The sequence below is a fragment of the Microcebus murinus genome, chromosome 7 (genome assembly GCF_040939455.1).
Source record: "Microcebus murinus isolate Inina chromosome 7, M.murinus_Inina_mat1.0, whole genome shotgun sequence".
NCBI classification, from domain to species: Eukaryota; Metazoa; Chordata; class Mammalia; order Primates; family Cheirogaleidae; genus Microcebus; species Microcebus murinus.
In genome coordinates, this window is record NC_134110.1 from 2,578,200 (window position 1) to 2,597,093 (window position 18,894).

Below are 18,894 nucleotides of genomic sequence, written 5' to 3' on the forward strand. Positions count from 1 at the left end.
ATTAAGACACAGACTTTAGACCCTTCACAAAAATTAATTCAAAATGGATCACAGACTTAAATTTAAAACACAAAACTATAAAACTCCTAGAAGATGACGTAGGAAAAAATCTTGGTGACCACAGGTATGGTGATGATTTTTATTTATTCATTTTCCTCAAATCAATAGAGGTCTTTTATTGCATCATTAAAATATCACAAACCAGTCTTAGGAATCATCTGGCATCCTGTTTCTGAAGCTGGACAACTCTTACATCTTATTCATCAGCCTGCCGAACTGTTCCTTTTTCAGAAACATAGATATCATCCAAAATTTTTCTGATACCATTATTTATAACCGCTGTGGCTTGCTGAATCAAAGTATCTGGGCTTGAAGCAATGTTGTTTCCTTCAAGAATTAACTATCTGGGCTTGAGACATTAAAAAAGCAACACCTGGCCTGACCCAAAACCTATGGATGTATTTTTCACCCAAGAATTTGTCAGTTCAACAAGAGATTCATTACTTTGGATAATGACACTGATGGGGAAGTGAGCACACACAGACCTCGTCTTGTAACGGAAGCCCAGTACCACCCTTGATCATGTTCTGTATATGACAACAAATAGGGCAAATGGTAGCTGGTTCCTTTCTATTTCCCCATCATTTGTCAAACTGGGACCTCTTTTTCTTCCCAAGGAGACGGAATTCTACATTGATGTGACTGAAGTCCCTCTACAGGGTCCCACAGTAACTGTGTACCCCCCTTCAGAGTGACGTAGATATTTTCTGGAATATCAACAGTCTTACCGCTGAGAAGGGTCTTCATTCTCACAGTAGATGTGGCAAAGAGTGGTGACTTTTTAGACACAACACTAAAGGCACAAACAAAAGAAATAACTGATAAACTGAACTTCATTAACATTAAAAACTTTCGCTCTGCGAAAGACACTGTCAACAGAATGAGAAGACAAGCCACAGATTGGGGGACAATAGTTGCAAAATATATATCTGAAAAAGGACTGTTATCTAAAATACCCAAAGAATTCTTAAAATTCAATAATAAGAAAACAAGCCAATTAAAAAATGGGCCAAAGATCTTCATAGACACCTCACCAAAGAAGACTTAGTAAGCTGGCAAGTAAGCATTTGAAAAGATGCTCTACATCATATGTCATCAGGGAAATGCAAATTAAGACAGTGAGATATCACTATACAACTATCAGAATTGGCCAGAATCCAGAACACTGACAACACTAAATACTGGCAAGAATGTGAAGAAACAGGGACTCTCATTCATTGCCAATGGAAATGCAAAATAGTACAACCACTTTGAAAGACAGTTTAGCAGTTTCTTACAAAACCAAACATATGCTAACAATATAATCCAGCAATCATTCTCCATGGCCATTTACCCAAAGAAGTTGAAAATTTATATCCACACAAAAACCTGCACATGGATGTTTATAGCAGCTTGATTCATAACTGCAAAAATTTGGGAGCAACCAAAATGATCTTCACTAGGTAAATGGATACATAAACTGTGGTACACCCAGATAATGGACTAGTCTTCATCAATAAACAGCACTGAGCTATTAAAAGGTGAAAAGGCACAGAGGAACCTTAAATGTTTATTACTAAGTAAAAGCCGCCAATCTGAAAAGACTACATGCTGTATGATTCCAACTATATGACATTTTGGAAAAGGCAAAACTTTGGAGATAGTAAAAAGATCAGTGGTTGCCAGGGGTTTGGGATGAAAAGTGAGAACAAGGAGGATTTTTAGGGTGGTGAAAATACTCCGTGTGATACACCAATGGTTGATACATGTCATCATACATTTGTACAGACCCATATAACATATAACACCAAGAGTGAAATCTTATGTAAACTCTGGACTTTGGTTGATAAAGATGCATCAATGTATTATAGGTCCATCAATTGTATTAATAACAAATGTACACTCTGGTGGGAGATGCCGATAACATGGGAGGCTGTGCAGGTGTTAGGACAGGAGGCATATGGGAAATTTCGGTACCTTATGAACAATTTTGTTGTGCAACTAAAACTGCTCTTAAAAACAAGAGTCTTTTTAAAAGGGTATTGGTACCTCTTGCTCTCCCAACTACCACCAGGTGCTTCTGTACCTGTTTCAGGCTGTTTGTTTCGGACTTCTTTCTTCTGCTCTTGACATTCTTTTAAATATGATTCACAAGATGTAAATGGGTGGGTTGTGGGGATTAGGAAGAATCTCGTGTGATCTGCCTTGAATCTTGTAACTTATACTCCAAAGGACAGTCCAAGGCTTTGAACCCCATCAGGGTTGCTCCTAGACTAACAAGGGGACAGCCACAGTGGCAATACCCAAGGACACCAAAAACATAACACAAATAAACTGCCTACATTTATAAGGATGCTACTGGATAATAAAAGTAAATTTATTTCTGAATTAGTTAAGGGCCATGAAAGAGAAACATTAACTCTCATGTTATAAAACAGTAGTAAAATACAGTACACAGGGATGTCATTTGAACGATGACAAAAGTATAACAGCAAATGAAAAATAGCAACTTTTAACTTTAAATACAAAGGTGAAGCAATTTAGTAAGAAATTTTGTTAATAAGAAAATATATGTCCCGTGTCTTTATTACATACTGTACAAAATAAAATATTGCACCTTTAATTCATATAATAAATATATACAGAGAGTATTTTACAAATGACCTTTCTTTTAATTTAATAACCTTCAACAATCACAATGTGAGTGATGATTAACAACTCATAGGTTGGTGTGTCTTCTTCACTTTCCCCCGTCCCCAGCCACCAAACCCTCCATGCACAGTAGTGCTCATCCCAGTGTCAGTGAGGCTCAAGTTAGACAAAAGGGGACCTGGTGCTCAGAACATGGCAGAGAAATGCAGCAAGCTTGTCCACAGACAAATCCAAGGCCAAAATGTACTGTTCACTTATTACTGACCAGGGACTAGGTCCAGCACAACCTGCCGCAGGTAACTGTTGCCAACAGGTGGCGGGCAGCATGTACTCAGGCAGCTGGGACACTGAATAAATAAGTATGACCACCTATTTGTGGTTGTATGTTATCTAAAGTTGTAACTAGTAGGATATAAGAGAAAGAGCCCCATAGCCAAATCAGCTCTATAACTTACGATTTCATATAAGCCTGAACCTACGTTAGCAACATTTACTGCAAACTTAACCTCCACCCTGACACTATCACTAACACCAGGATTGGCCCCAATCTAAAGCCAACCCAAATCTGACCTAACCTAACCCCTAAAGCCAACTCTAACCCTAACTTAACTTCCTTTCTCGCCTAACCCAGTCCTAGTTCTAATCCTAAAACTAAAATTAACCCCTGCTCTTTTCTCTAAATCCTAAACCAAATCCTAACTCTAACCCTAACAGTGTAACTTCCAGCCTAACCACTTTGGATTTACTGAAAAAACAGCTCAGATTAAAACAATTATTTAGGGCCGGGTGTGGTGGCTCATGCCTGTAACCCTAGGTCTCTGGGAGGCCAAGGTGGGAGGATTGCTCAAGGTCAGGAGTTTGAGACCAGCCTGAGCAAGAGCGAGACCCCATCTCTACTAAAATTGTAAGAAATTAATTTGCCAACTAAAAATCTACAGAAAAAATTAGCCGGGCATGGTGGTGCATGCCTGTAGTCCCAGCTACTCGGGAGGCTGAGGCAGTAGGATCACATGAGCCCAGGAGTTTGAGGTTGCTGTGAGCGAGGCTGACACCACGGCACTCTAGCCTGGGCAACAGAGTGAGACTCTGTCTCAAAAAACAGACAAAACAATTATTTACTATAAACAATTCTTTTCAACTATCATGTTTCTTATTTAGATTACTTTCTTATAAATTTTCCAAAATAAAAATCCTCAGGAATACTATTCTATGCATAAATTAGGTCTAATAAGGCTTTGATTTTTCTGTTTGTGTGCAAGAGGATAGTGCTTTTAAAAAGTTTCATTCACAGCTCTTAAAAAGAAAGCTTTGAATACACTTCAAAATCAGTAGAAAAGGTTAACTTTCCCTCTTCTTTGACTTCCAAGATGCCTCATTCGGTCACAGACAGATTTCTGTTGTTGTGACAATGGCAGTGGAATCTACTGGGTGTCTCCTTCCACGGGGACTCTGAGGGCAAGGACAAGACGCCATCCCCCTGCGAATCCTTGGGTCAGTCAGTGTCGCAAGCCTGTTCAGAGAGTGTCTCTTCTTCACAGACTAAACTTCAGGATCTACGAAAATGCCAATGGCACTGACATCTTAACTGGCCAAAGTGTCTAGAATGTAAGTACCTGTTGATACCCTATAACTTGAGAGAAGTCATCGGGTGCTGTGTTGCCAAAGTCTTCAGGACGTACCACTCTGTGCTAGTCTACAAACCACAGGCAAGCATGGTGATGCGCTCCTGGTCTTGGTGATTTCCCGATTAGACAGACCTGATGAGGCCCCGAGCGCAATGCATGTGTGCTACCGTTAATACACCAATTTTAAAAACTGGAATTAAAAACTGACCATGGGAAAATTTCACTTTACAGAATTTTAACAGTGGTGTTTTTGCCATCAACCTCTCTTTGACCATAGAATCTAGAGTCTTTTAAGAAATACATGTTTTTGAACCAGCGACATAGGGAAAACAGCTTTTATATTTTCCTTTTATCTTCACAGCAGCATCATGACCCCTCCAAAGCTTATCCTTCTTGACATGCCTGGCAGCACCTTTGTTTGTAGAGGTGTAGTGAGCACAAGTTAAGATGCTTCACAAACATACAGTAGTGAGTTGTATCTGTGCAATCTCCTGCCAAAAAGAAAAAAAAATCCATAACACACAGCTCATTAGAGACCTAGTAAAAAATCACTTGAGTTTATGAAAAACCATACATTGAGATCACAGAGGTAAAGAAATTAGCTTTGGGTTAGGGCCAATGCTTTGCATTAGAATCGGAGGTGCACTGGATTCCATTCCCAGCTCGGCCACACAGCCTCTCACTGCTCTCCGGGGACCTCGCTGCCCCATTGGCCCGTCTGCTCCTCTCCGTGCTCAGAGCAGCAATGCTTAGCTTTTGCACGGTCATGTATCCTTTGGAAAACTTATGAAAGCTATGGACCTGCTCCCTGGAAAAACAAACCTATGATTAATCTTAGCATATACTTTCAGGACATTTGCATACCTACGCAAGCTCATCCATGGAGTCTCTGTCTTGGCAGATGAGACCACCAGGCAGAAGAGAAGTGTGTCGAGAGGCTGCCAATGCTTGTTACAAGGCGTAACCCATGATGCTGGCACCCTACTAATTAAACCGTGTTTTCTCTAGAGAACACAGTTGTGCCCACATAAAGGAGCTAATCTCCTAATGTCCCAAGCTACCACATCCATTCAGACGGGGCCCTGATAAGGCAGGCACCAGAAGGGTCTGGTGTGGCAATGGTGCCCCCAGGGGCTGGTGCCACTAAGGCCTTTGGGGTAGTGGAGCTACCTGAGAGGGGTACATACTATCACAGGAAGGCCCGAGACAGTGCCGCCAGGAAGCTGGTTTCTGTTTGTGCACACAGTGTCTCTCGGCCACAGGTTTGCAGCTCCTCATGTGCACACAGTCCACTCTCCGAGACTGGAAGCCTCTGCCACAGGCTGCCGTGCAGGGCCTCCACGGGCCTGTGCGCCAACACACGTCACAGGCCCCTGACGTGCAGTTCCTCCTTAAGGTGGGTCTGAAATGAAATAAAATGGAAAACAGGAGAGGCAGAGTGTCACTTCTTGTGGGGACCAAGCCTTTTACCCTATTATACATTCCTTGTACTAAAGGAATTATAAATTTTCCGAAATAAAAATCCTCAGGAATACTATTCTATGCATAAATTAGGTCTAACAAGGCTTTGATTTTTCTGTTTGTGTGCAAGAGGATAGTGCTTTAAAAAAGTTTCATTCATAGCTCTTAAAAAGAAAGCTTTGAATACACTTCAAAATCAGTAGAAAAAGTTAACTGTCCTTTTTCTTTGACTTCCAAGATGCCTCATTCAGTCACAGACAGATTTCTGTAGTTGTGACAATGGCAGCGGAATCCACTGGGTGTCTCCTTCCATGGGAGCTCTGAGGGCAAGGACGAGTCCTAATTTGACAATTAGGACCCTGTTCATTGCTGATTTGTACTCTTCATGTCTGGCTAATAAGCAAAGTAGTGGTACAATCGTGACCATAATCGAAATAATTAAACCACTTCAGAATACAGGTAGTTTTCATGCCATTGAGAATGACCCTACAGTCGATAGAAGTTAGCCCCAGATATACTAGGAAGGTTCTGGAAACTATCACAGGTACATGATTGGGAAGAAGACCTACCTTAGAAAAATTCAATCCAATGAACATTTACTTACGGCTTTTTATGTGTCAGGCACATGAGTACAAGGAAGTAGAAATGGATAAAATACATCCCTAGTGCCAAAAAAATAGTTCAAAAATATATGGTAGGAATCAACAAGTGACCAATTTACCATCGTATGAGGCAGGCTGAAATCACTTCACTGAGAGAAGGCCGAGAGTGAGAGCTCACGTTCAAAGTTTATACAAGAGAAATCAACAAGAAGATGTGTGAATTGTGCAAACGCATCCTTGCCCCTGGGAAAGGCTTCCTTCCCCACTGACGGTGGATCGTAAGATGTGTTGGTCTTGGACTCTTCCATCCAAGACCAATTCATTCCCCTCCTCTAGGCCGTGCAGTCTAGAGTGACAGTGAGGACATTCCTCACTCCCTGGGGCTGAGACGCCCTGCTTAGACATGCTCTGATGAAGACAGCATGGCAAGCAAACCATGTGTTTCCACTGATTTCCAACACCAAGTCAAGGCACACATATCAAAAGATATGCTCTCCTGGTAAGTTGGAACAGATCAATTTAGTCATAGAAAAGAATTATTTACTGTAATCATCTACCATAAACCACTTAAAATTTGTTAATAAGCCTTAAGTTTTCTGTTCATAAGCACTGGAAACATTCTGAGTATGAATTTATATGTGAGCAATCTTGTTTGCTGAAAGAAGTACTCTGACATTTATGTTTAGGCCACATCAGGACTTGTGGTCAGGCAACACTTGAGAAGAAGAATCCCTCTCTGATTTCCCAGCTCTTTAAAACGGAACAGAAAGTTAGTACCCTCTGATTTTTGAAGAGAGATTTACTTTGAAGGATGGAGTCACCCTAGTGGACCCACTTTGGGATATCTGTCCTCACTAGGGCAGGGCTTCTGGAAGATGTATTTGTACTGTGTGAGGATGTTCTCCCACCCCAAAGATGAACAGAAGAGGGCCCTGGCTTGAGAAGTTTCAATAATTGTCTTTCTCTTGGGAATTTGGAGGTCACTGGATCAAGATATGCAAACCTGAAGCTTGGAGTAGTGGTGGCCATATTTTTCCAAGTGGGGCAGAGAGATAGAAAAAATCCAGTTTTCAGAAAGAGCAAAGAGTGAAACAGAAACCCACAGAGCCGCAGAGATGAGAAGAGAGGGAAAAAGGAAACCAACCCAATGGCTTTTAATGTCTTGGTTATAGTCCTGCCTGAGGTCTGACTGCATTTTCTCTTTGGATTCTGAGACATTTTTATAATATTATTAAAATCTCCTCTTCATGCCACGTAAATCTATAAGGAGTGTTGAAACGCCACTGGAAGTGTGATAAAATGGAAAATATTGTGATAATCTGTAACTTCTCTAAGGGAGAGTATTGCACACAGCTGGAAGTAATACTTGGATTAGCCAGTAGGGGGAGACTCCATCAAAGGGTTTAATTAAGACACACTACTGTCCCACCAAACCTTTTATAAGATTAATGGGGTAAAGGTGGGAGGGTGTCCTGTTAATTGTTTTTGTTTTCCCCAGTAGGTATGAGTCCTAGGGACCAACAGTTGAGTTGATTTGAACGACAGAGCAGAGCCTGAGTACTCCTCAGCATCTCCCTATACAGAGATCAGCTTTCATACTGAAAAAGATTAAACAAATATTCAAAAAATATTCAAAGAATATATCTAAAAGGATACCAAATTGTTGTGCTCAAGTGTTGGGTGGTCTTGTCTTATTAATAAATCCCTCACTCTGTTTGCATAAATCATTCCAAGCTGACTTGTTATTTCCAGTCCAAAGGAGTTTAACATAGCCACCTCTGCTTCAGGGTAAGGCCGGGCTCAGTGGGAAGTCAGAAGGAGCCATGAGCTTCCTAAATATAAAGAATGAGAGGGGAACAAGGACCTATGGACCAACACAGAAGCTGAAGCCCAGGGTAGCTCAGAGGTGGGTAATTGAGAACACAGGATGGATAGATAGATAGATAGATAGATAGATAGATAGATAGATAGATAAAAAATGCAAGGTTGGTCCAGCAGAAGGCATCACTTCCTCTCAACCAGGGACAGGACTCAGGACAGGGACACCTGAGCCAAGTGGACATAGTCTGGGCACCAGCACTGTGCACACGATTGGGGCTCATGTGTTTTTCCACATGAAACATGAATGCAAAAATGCCAGCAGAAATCAAAGCAACCCTGTTTCTACTAGCTTTTCTCAGTTTCTCATTTCTATTCAGTCTGGCGCCATCCCTGCCTCAAATAACTCCTTTCACCATCCATCCGAGGGAGCTGCTAATTCTGAGGGCAGTGGGTCACAAGCCTGGCTGGGTATCAGAAGTGGGTGGCTTTAAAGAGATGCAGGTTGCTGGGCAACCTCCCAAAGGTTCTCATGCATTAAGTCTGAGGCGAGGCCCAAGAATCTCTATTTTGCAGAAATTTCCTAGGCAATTCTGACTCTTGGCTAAAGTTAGGAATCACCACTTTGGGAAGTCAACTTTCTATGTCCTCAGCATTTTCTCAGGTCCCCATGTAGTCGTCTCGCCATAAGTCTGGGCTAGCTCGACCCTGACAACCCCCCTGCCCAACTTTTTGATGGAGGCCACACCTCCTGAGCTCTTCCCAGGGCAACAGAAGGCCCAGCCACCAGCCTGCCCAACCACTGACCCTCCACCCACAGCCACTAATGGCTGGAGCCTTCTAGATACCCTCTAACGTTTACTTAGGCCCCACTATGGCAACTGCAGGGTCGGGGTTCCACTGCTCCCTATTCACATGCTCTGAAGGAAGATCTGACACCTTACCTACTGCAGGACCCCACAGCCGGCACACCGATTCAGCAGAAAGAAGTCTGTGGGGAAAGCAGAGTTCAAACACTGCAAAAGAAACCCTCGGCAGCTCTCACTCTAACCAACTTAGACTACTAGATATTTGAGGAAAAATTACAGCATGAAAGAAAAGCACCAGCTTACAAAAACAGAACAGTCAACCCTCAAGGAAACAGAAATAAAAGAGAAAATGAATGGTAACTTGAGTCCTCCCCTCCTCACAGCTTTAGAAATTTTTCTATTATTTTTAATAAATTTCCACCCTTTCATTTCAATCCCATATCTTATTGCCTAAAACCCTATTTAGTCAGATTTTGAGCCTCTTAATAGATCCTTCCATGCCTTTTATCTTCTCGGTTATATTTTCTGCCTCTTATTTTCGCTGCTTTTGATGGAGCAGTGCATGGCACATCCAAGGAACTGAAAGAAGGACAACATGGCTGGAGCATGAAGAGTGAGAGAGTGTGAGGTTTTCGATGAGACCATAAAGGGAAGTAGGATTTGACCATGTGGCATTTTACAAAACACATTAAGGACTTTGGTCAATCTTCTTCCTAAGAGCAAGTAAAGCCTCTAAAGTGATTTCAGTCTAGCAGAGAGAGGAGTTTTGGGGAGGGCATGACCAGATTTGCATTTGGGAGCATGCACTGCAGCTGCGGTGTGGAGGCAGGATTGGAAAGGAGCATCATGGACGCAGAGGAAGCAGGTGGGCAGCTGTGGCACTGGACCAGGTGAGAGATGATGGCAGCTTGGCCAAAGGTCATGGTGGCAGAAATGGGAAAAAGTAGATGGGTTCAAGAAAAAAATACAAGGAGTCAAAATGCACATAAAAAATAATCAGAAAAGTACAAATTACAATGAGATATAATTTTTCATCCATCAGACCCGCAAAATGTTTAAAGATCTATATAATGTTGATGAACAGGGGGCAACTCACAGATTGTTGATATTGACATTTTGATGATAATTTGGTAGTATCAAAATGAGCATGTCTACCAATTCAATTCCACATCTAAAAATCTACCCTACAAAAATATTACCCTTTGTGCACAAAGATATGTTCCAGGTTGTTTAGTGCAGCATTTGTCTGCAATAGCAAAAAAACTGAAACAATCAAATGTCTATCAGCAACAGAATAATGGAATATTAAGTACAACAATTAGAAAGAATAAAGTTAATCTTTACCAGATGGGAATAGTCTGTAATGTATTCTTTCTTTTTGTCCTTGAAAATCTTTTAGTATGTATTTATATACATGGATTTAAATGTATACAATTTTTTTTCTAAATGTATAACAATCAAACATTTTATTTGATAAGGTTCTGGCTTGTTTTTTTAAAAATATTAAGGTGGTACAAATGTTTTTGTTACATAGATACCTTGTAACATTATAACTTGTATAATGCTTTAAGTCAGGGTTTTTGGTGTGCTCATCACCAGAATAGTGTTCACTGTACACAATAGGTAAGTTTTTACCCCTCATCTCCTCCCACCCTCCCCATTTTCTGGTTTCCAATGTCCTTTATATCTCTTTGTGCCTGAGTGTACACACCATTTAGCTCCCACATATTAGTGAGAGCATATGGTGTTTGGTTTGCCATTCCTGAGCTACTTCACTTAAGATAATTGTCTCCAGTTCCATCCAAGTTGCTGCAAATGCAATGACATTATTTCATTTTGTTTTATGGCTGAGTAGTACTCCATGGTATACCATATTTTCTTTCTCTACTCATGAATTAATGGGTAGTTAGGTTGATTCCACATCTTTGTGACTGGGAATTGTGCTGTGATAAACATTTAGGTGCAGGCATCTTTTTAATAAAATGATTTCTTTTCCTTTGGGTAGCTACCCAGCAGTGGGATTGCTGGATCGAATGGTAGGTCTACATTTATTTCTTTGAGGAATCCCCATACTGTTTTCCTTAGAGGTTGCACTAATTTGCAGTCCCATCAACAGCATATAAGCAGTCCTTACTCTCTGCATTCATGCCAGAATCTATTGTTTTTGACTTTTTAAAAAGGCCATTCCGATAGGGGTAGTTTGCATTCTCATGGTAGCTTAATTTGCATTTCCCTGATGATTAGTAATGTTGAGCATTTTTTTCATAATTTTTTTTTAGCCATTTGTCTATCTTCTTTTGAAAAACGTCTGTTCATGTCTTTTGCCCATTTTTTGATTTGTTTTTTTTTTTCTTGCTGATTCTGGATATTAGTCCCTTGTCAGATGTATAGTTTGTGAATATTTTCTCCCATTCTATAGGTTGTCTATTCACTCTGTTGATTATTTCCTTTCCTGTACAGAAGTTTCTAATTGAATTAAGTCCCATTTATTTCTGTTGTTGCTGTATTTCCCTTTGGGGTATTAGTCATAAATTCTTTGCCTAGGCCAGTGTCTAGAAGAGTTTTTCCTATGTTTTCTTCTAAAATTTTTATGGTTTCATACCTTAAATCTTTTATCCATCTTGAACTAATTTTTGTAAATGGTGAGATATAGGGGTCCTGTTTCATTCTTCTGCATGTGGCTAACCAGTTTTACCAGCACCATTTATTGCAGGTGTCCTCAAACTACGGCCTGAGGGCCACATGTGGGTGTTTTTGCCCGTTTGTTTTTTTACTTCAAAGTCAGATATGTGTAGTATGCATAGGAATTTGTTCAGTTTTTTTAAACTATAGTCCGGCCCTCTAATGGTCTGAGGGACAGTGAACTGGCCCCCTGTTTAAAAAGTTTGAGGACCCCTGATTTATTAGATAGGGCTTCCTTTTCCCAGTGTGTGTTGTTGTTTGCTTTATCAAAGATCAGTTGGTTATACTTATATGGTTTTATTTCTGGGTTCTCTATTGTGTTCCATTAGTCTGTGTCTCCACTTTTATACCAGTCTCATGCTGTTTTGGTTACTATAGCCTTGAAGTATAAAGTCAGATAATGTGATGCCTCTAGATTTGCTCTTTTTGCTTAAGATTGCTTTGGCTATTTGGGCTTTTTTGTTTTTGTTGTTCCAAATGAAGCTTAGAATTATTTTTTCGACATCTATGAAATAAAATGTTGGTATTTTAATGGGGATTGAGTTGAATCTATAAATCACTTTAGGTAGCATGAACATTTTAATGACGTTGATTCTGCCAATCCATGAGCAAGGAATGTTTTTCCATTTGTTTGTGTCATCTATGTTTTCTTTCATCAGTGTATTATAGTTCTCCTTGTAGAGATCCTCCACCTCTTCAGTTAAGTACATTCCTAGGTATTTTATTTTCTTTGTAGCTATTGTGAATGGTATTGAGTCCTTGATTTGACTCTCAGCTTGATTGTTATTAGTATATAGAAATGCTACTGATTCATGTACATTGATATCTTAACCTGAGACTTTGCTTATTTATCAATTCTAGGAGTCTTTTGGTGGAATCCTTAGGGTTTTCTAGATACAAGATCATATATTGTTGGCAAACAGGGATAGTTTGACCTCTTCTTTCCTGATTTAGATACCCTTTATTTCTTTCTTTTGCCTGATTGTTCTGGCTAGAACTTCCAATACTATGTTGAATAGAAGTGGTGACAGTGGGCACTTTTGTCTTATTCTAGTTCTTAGGCAGAAGGCTTTCAATGTTCCTCCATTCAGTATGATGTTGGCTATGGGTTTGGTATATATGGCTTTTATAATTTTGAGATATGTTTCTTCTATGCCTAGTTTGTTGAGGGTTTTTATCATGAAAGGGTGCTGGATTTTATTAAATGTTTTTTCTGCATCTGTTGAGATGGTAATATGGTCTTTGTTTTTGCTTCTATTTATGTCATGAGTCCATAATATTATATATTCTTAAGCAGAAAAGGCAAGTTACATAAAAATAAGTATGATATGTTAAAAAAAGTTCAATACACAAATATGTATGCATTTGTGTTTGTGTTGTAAATACATCTTTGTGAATGCAAAGTAAAACATCTGGGATGATGCATACCAATCTGTGTGTGGTCTCTATCTCCTCAGCAAAATAGGAAACTAGGTTGTCTGTTGAGAATGAGAGCAGCTGTTCTGAATATTTTCCATTTGAAGAGAATGGTTCTGGCTTGAAATCGTGTTGTGGGGAATAAGAGATGCAGCTGACTCTACATTGCCAGACCTTACTGGAGGCTCAAAATGGTAACTGAGCCAATTATCAAGGTCATACCATTTTGTCCAGCAAGACTCAGTATGTGGAGAAGGAAGAAATAGCTAGCAATTAAGCACCTTCCATGACTGAGGCTGCTTAGGTGCTTCACATTAAGCCAAATAATTAAAACTTTCCAACTATTAGTTTGCTTAATAATATCCCATTTTGCACATTAGGCAGTTAGGTAGTCCAAGGTCATACAATAAGAGAATGATAGAACTCCAGAGCCCCTGACTAGTGTACCTTCCAGGCTCTCTCCCCACTTTCTGCCGGTGGGGGTGCTACACTATGGGATGGTGGAACTGCCAGATGGAAGGTGTTTGGATCTCTGGATGACCTCATGAACAAAGTTTTTCTAGCCCTAAATCCTCTATCAGCTCAGACTTTTATACAAGAGAAAAGTAACCAAGTGAGCTTTATCCCAGAGATGCAGGGATGGTTCAACATATGCAAATCTATAAATGTAATTCACCACATAAATAGAAGTAAAAACAAAGGCCATATGATTCTCTCAATAGATGCAGAAAATGCATTTGACAAAATTCAGCACCATTTTATGATAAGAATGTTTAACAAATAGGCATAGACAGGACTTACCCCAAAATGATAAAAGCCATATATGACAAACCCACAGCCAACATCATAATGAACAGGACAAAACTGAAAGAATTCCTACTTAGAACTAGAACCAGACAAGGTTTCCCTCTATCACCACTTATATTTAACATAGTGCTGGAAGTCCTAGCCAGAGTAATCAGAAAAGAGAAGGAAATCAAGAGCATCTAAATGGGGCCAGAAGAGGTCAAACTATTGCTCCTTTAGTGACGTTATGATTTTATATCTAGAAAACCCCAAAGATTCTACCAGGAGACTCCTGGAATTGATAAATTCAGCAAAGTCTCAGGTTACAAAATCAATGTACACAAATCAGTAGCATTCCTAATATGCCAATAACAGTCAAACTGAGAACCAAATTGAAGACTCAATACCTTCACAATAGCAACAAAGAAAGTAAAATACCTAGGAATATATTTAAGGAGGTGAAAGACCTCTACAGGGAGAACTATGAAACACTGAAGAAGGAAATAGCAGATGAAGGAAATAGCAGATGATGTAAACAGGTGGAAAACCATACCATGTTCATGTGTCAGCAGAATCAACATTCTTAAAATGTCTATGCTACCCAAACTGATCTACAGATTCAATGCAATCCATATTAAAACACCAACATCATTTTTTGCAGATCTAGAAAAAATAATTTATGGTTGTTATGGAACCAGAGAAGACCCCAGATAACAAAAGCAACCGTAAGCAAAAAGAACAAATTGGGAGGCATCTATTTGCCAGACTTTGAGCTATACTACAAGGCTATAGTAACTAAAATAGCATTGTATTGGAAGAAGAACAGAGACATAGACTAATGGAACAGAACTGAGAATCCATATATAAAACCATCCTCATACAGCCATTTGATCTTTGACAAAGCAGATAAAAACATACACTGAGGAAAAGAATCCTTATTCAATAAATGGTGCTGGGAAAATTAGACAGCCACATGTAGAAGACTGAAACCACACCTCTCACCTCTCACAAAAATAAACTCACAAGTGATAACAGACTTAAACCTAAGGCATGAAAGTATAATAATTCTAGAAGAAAATCTTGGAAAAACTCTTATAGATATTGGCCTAGGCAAAGAATTTATGAAGAAGACCCCAAAGGCAATCACAGCAACAACAAAAATAAATAAATGGGACCTGATCAAATTAAAAAGCTGTTGCACAGCCAAGGAAATCATCATGAGAGCAAATAGACAACCCACAGAATGGGAGAAAACATTTGCATGCCATACATCCAATAAAGAACTGATAACTAGAATCTATATAGAACTCAGGAAAATCAAGAAGAAAGACTCTTCAAGCGTGGCCAACTTCCAGGTGGTGTGCACCACACCCACCGTGTAGGAGTCAGGGGCAAGATATGTAACCGTAACAATATTTGTACCCCCATAATATGAGGTAATATAAAAAGAAAAAAATCAAACAACTCCATTAAAAACTGGGCAAAGGATATGAACAGAAACTTTTCAAAAGAAGATAGACTAATGGTCAACAAACATATGAAAAAATGCTCAACATCTCTAATCAGCAGGGAAATGCAATTCAAAACCACAAAGAGATATCACTTAACTCCAGTGAGAATGGCTTGTATCAAAAAGTCCCAAAACAGCAAATGTTGGCATGGATGCAGAGAGGTAGGAACACTCATATACTGCTGGGGGGACTCAAACTAGTACAACCTCTATGGAAAGTAATATGGAGATACCTCAAAGAGTTAAAACTAGAACCATCATTTGATCCAGAAATCCCATTACTGGCTATCTACCCAAAGGCAAAAAAGACAGTCTATTAAAAGGACATATGGATTTGAATGTTTATAGCAGCACAATTCACAATTGCAAAGATGTGTAAACAATCCAAGTGCCCATCAGTTCATGAGTGGATTAATAAAATGTGGTATATGTATACCATGGAGTACTACTCAGCCACAAAAAACAGTGGTGATCTAGCACCTCTTGTATTATCCTGGATAGAGCCTGAGCCCATCCTACTAAGTGAAGTATCACAAGAATGGAAAAACAAGCACATGTACTCATCATAATATTGGTATTAACTGATCAACACTTATGTGCACATATAATAGTAACATTAATTGGGTTTTGGGCAGGTGGGAGGGGAAGGAAGGGATGGGTATATTAACACCTAATGGGTGTGGTCCACACCATCTGGGGGATGAACGTACTTGAAGCTCTGACTCGGGTGGGGCAAAGGCAATATATGTAACCAAAATATGTATATCCCCGTACTATGCTGAAATTAAAAAAAAAAGAGTAGAGGAAGAGAGACCATTTAGGAGGCCATTGTAGTCATCCAGGTGAGAGATGTTGGTGGCCTGGACTGCTATGGCAGCCAGAGATAGGGAGACAGTAACAGGTGCCAGGTACAGTCAGTGGACACACCATGATATTCAGTCAGTGCCAGACTGAACAGATGATGGTGGTCCCAGAAGATTATAATGGAACTGAAAAATTCCTATCACCTAGTGATGCCATAGCCTTTGGAAGATAACAGAGCAATACATGCTCATGTGTTTGTGGTGATGCTGGTATAAACAAATCTACTGCACTGCCAGTCATATAAAAGAATAGCACATACAATTACGTATGGTACATAATACTTGATAATATATGACTATGTTACTGGCTTATATATTTACTATACTTTTTATCATTATTTTAGAGGGTACTCATTCCACTTATTTTTAAAAAAAGTTAACTGTAAAGCAGCCTCAGACAGGTCCTCCAGGAGGTATCCAAGAAGAAGACACTGTTATCACAGGAGATGACAGTTCCTTGCATGTTACTGCCCCTGAAGACCTCCCACTGGGACGAGAGGCGGAGTGACACTGATGGGCCTGACCCTGTGTAGGTCTAGGCTAATGTGTGTGTTTGTGTCTTAGCTTTTAACAAAAAAGTGTAAAAAGTAAAAAATAAATAATTGTAAAAATAGAAAAGAACTTATAGAATACGGATATAAAAATATTTTTTGTATAGCTCTATAAGTATTTGTGTTTTAAGCTACATGGTATTACAAAAGAGTCAAAAAATGAAAAAAAAGTTGATAACTTTTAAAAGTTAACAAAAAAGAGAAAAGCAAACTCTACTCTTATTTAAGCCCCACAAAAAGACAAAAAGTTTATTTTATTATCTGCTAAACCACTGTGCCAATATCCTAAACGAAATAGTTTCTATACAGAGGAATAAAGCAGTTCATTGAATACATTAGGAAGACTTAATCTGTAAAGCTAAATGAAATATTACTGGGCTTGACGAACCTTGTATACAGAGGAAGAAATATCTGTCTATTTTCAGTGCTACCCTTTTTTCTTTTAGGGTGGTTTCTGTTTAACAGCCAAATAATCTGTAATTTTAAATAGTACATATTAAGTAATAATTCAGTAGAATATATACTATTGAGGATGGCACTAAAGAAATCCTATTTTTTTTTTTTTTTTTGAGACAGGGTCTCTCTGTTTTGCTGAGCTAGAGTGTAGTGGTGTCATCATAGCTCCTAGCAAGCTCAAATTCCTAGGCTCAAGTGATCCTCTCGCCTCAGCCTCTTTAGTTGGGACTACAGGTGTGCTCCACCATGCCCAGTTAATTTCATAATTTAACAGGAAACTTTCAATTATGAGAGGTGACAAACACCAGAAAGAATTCCATTTTCAGGCAGTTAAATTCAGGGCTAGGGCAGGAGAGATGTGTGCTGCCCCGAGGGCAGGCCAGTACCTCCTTCCGTCATCACAGTTGGAGTCAGAGCTGTTGTGGTGCTGACAAGCTGTGTGACGCTGCTGCATCCTCACAGCATGACCCATGCAATGTCCAGGACACTGGAATAAAAGCACAACACAGTGAAAACCTGTGAGCTCCTGCATGCTGTGTGCCCTAAGATCATGTACCGAGGCGGGATACAAGTTACAAAGACCAGTTACAAGGGGAAACACCTGTTGGAGGATCAGAGTGCAGCACTGTGGATCAGACACCCCTCCTTCAGAGCCAAGAAGATGTCTAAGCTTCTCCTCCCTTCCTCTCCATCCACAAAACTTAGACCACCTTTGGGGAGAAGGAAAAGGACTGGGCAAATCTTGAATCAATTGGGCTTATGTCCGGAAATGACTGCACATAAAACCATTAAGTAATTGCCAAATTTGGGTATTTCTGTTGTGAGCAAAAATGAAGGCTTGTATGCTAAGGTAAGTTTAATGACGGGAAAAAAATGAAAATTTTTGATGTGCAGTCCTTAAATTTCTACTAGTCATAATAATGTCTATTGATTTTTCCTTATAATTTATACTTTAAAAAGTCTTTCCCATCATGATAGTTCTATTTGTGTCTAATAACTTACATATTTAGCTCTTTAATCGAGTCATAATTTATTTTGGTGTAGAATCTGAGTTTGGGCTCTGGTTTTACTTATTTTCCTTTTATTAGTAAGAAGCTTTATTAGGTTATAATTCACAAACCGTATAATTCAATATTTAATGTATACAATTTAATGGTGTTTTAGAGTTGTATGATCTTTACCACAATCAATTTTAGAGCATTATCATCATGCCCAAAAGAAACCCCCTACCTTTAGCAGTCACTCCTAATTCCTCCTATCAGCTCTCCCAACAGGCCTAAGCGACCACCAATCTACTTTTGTCTCTGCAGATTCACTCATCCTGGACACTGTGGATAAATGGTATCATCCCATTTATGTGGTCGTTTGTGTCCATTGTCCTTCACTCACCATGGCGTTGTCAAGGTTTAGTGATGTTGTGGTGCGTACCAGTACTGCATTCCTGTTAGTGGCTAAACATTCCACGGTGCAAACATGCCATGGTTTATCTCCCTGTCAGTTGCTTCTTCTTTTTGGTTATTGGAGTTATTATTATTTGTGTTATTTCCACTTTTTGGTTATTATGAATAATTCTGCTATGAACATTCATACAAACTATTGTGTGGACACATATTTTCATTTCTCT

General features: G+C 39.4%; 1 protein-coding gene across 2 annotated transcripts in view; it reads right to left on the reverse strand.

The window, feature by feature from the left end:
* Nucleotides 1–2,395: 2,395 nt before the first annotated feature.
* The window catches only part of ADAMTSL3 (ADAMTS like 3), a 283,266-nt gene continuing 266,767 nt past the window's right edge, over nucleotides 2,396–18,894 (reverse strand). For both annotated transcript variants that reach the window (XM_012751691.2, XM_076004699.1), the window contains 3 exons: nucleotides 17,657–17,757; nucleotides 5,504–5,718; nucleotides 2,396–4,807 (listed from right to left, as the gene is read on the reverse strand). In XM_012751691.2, coding sequence (XP_012607145.2) covers nucleotides 4,701–4,807; nucleotides 5,504–5,718; nucleotides 17,657–17,757 — 423 coding nt within the window. In that variant the 3' untranslated portion in view covers nucleotides 2,396–4,700. The remainder of the gene's footprint in view (nucleotides 4,808–5,503; nucleotides 5,719–17,656; nucleotides 17,758–18,894) is intronic.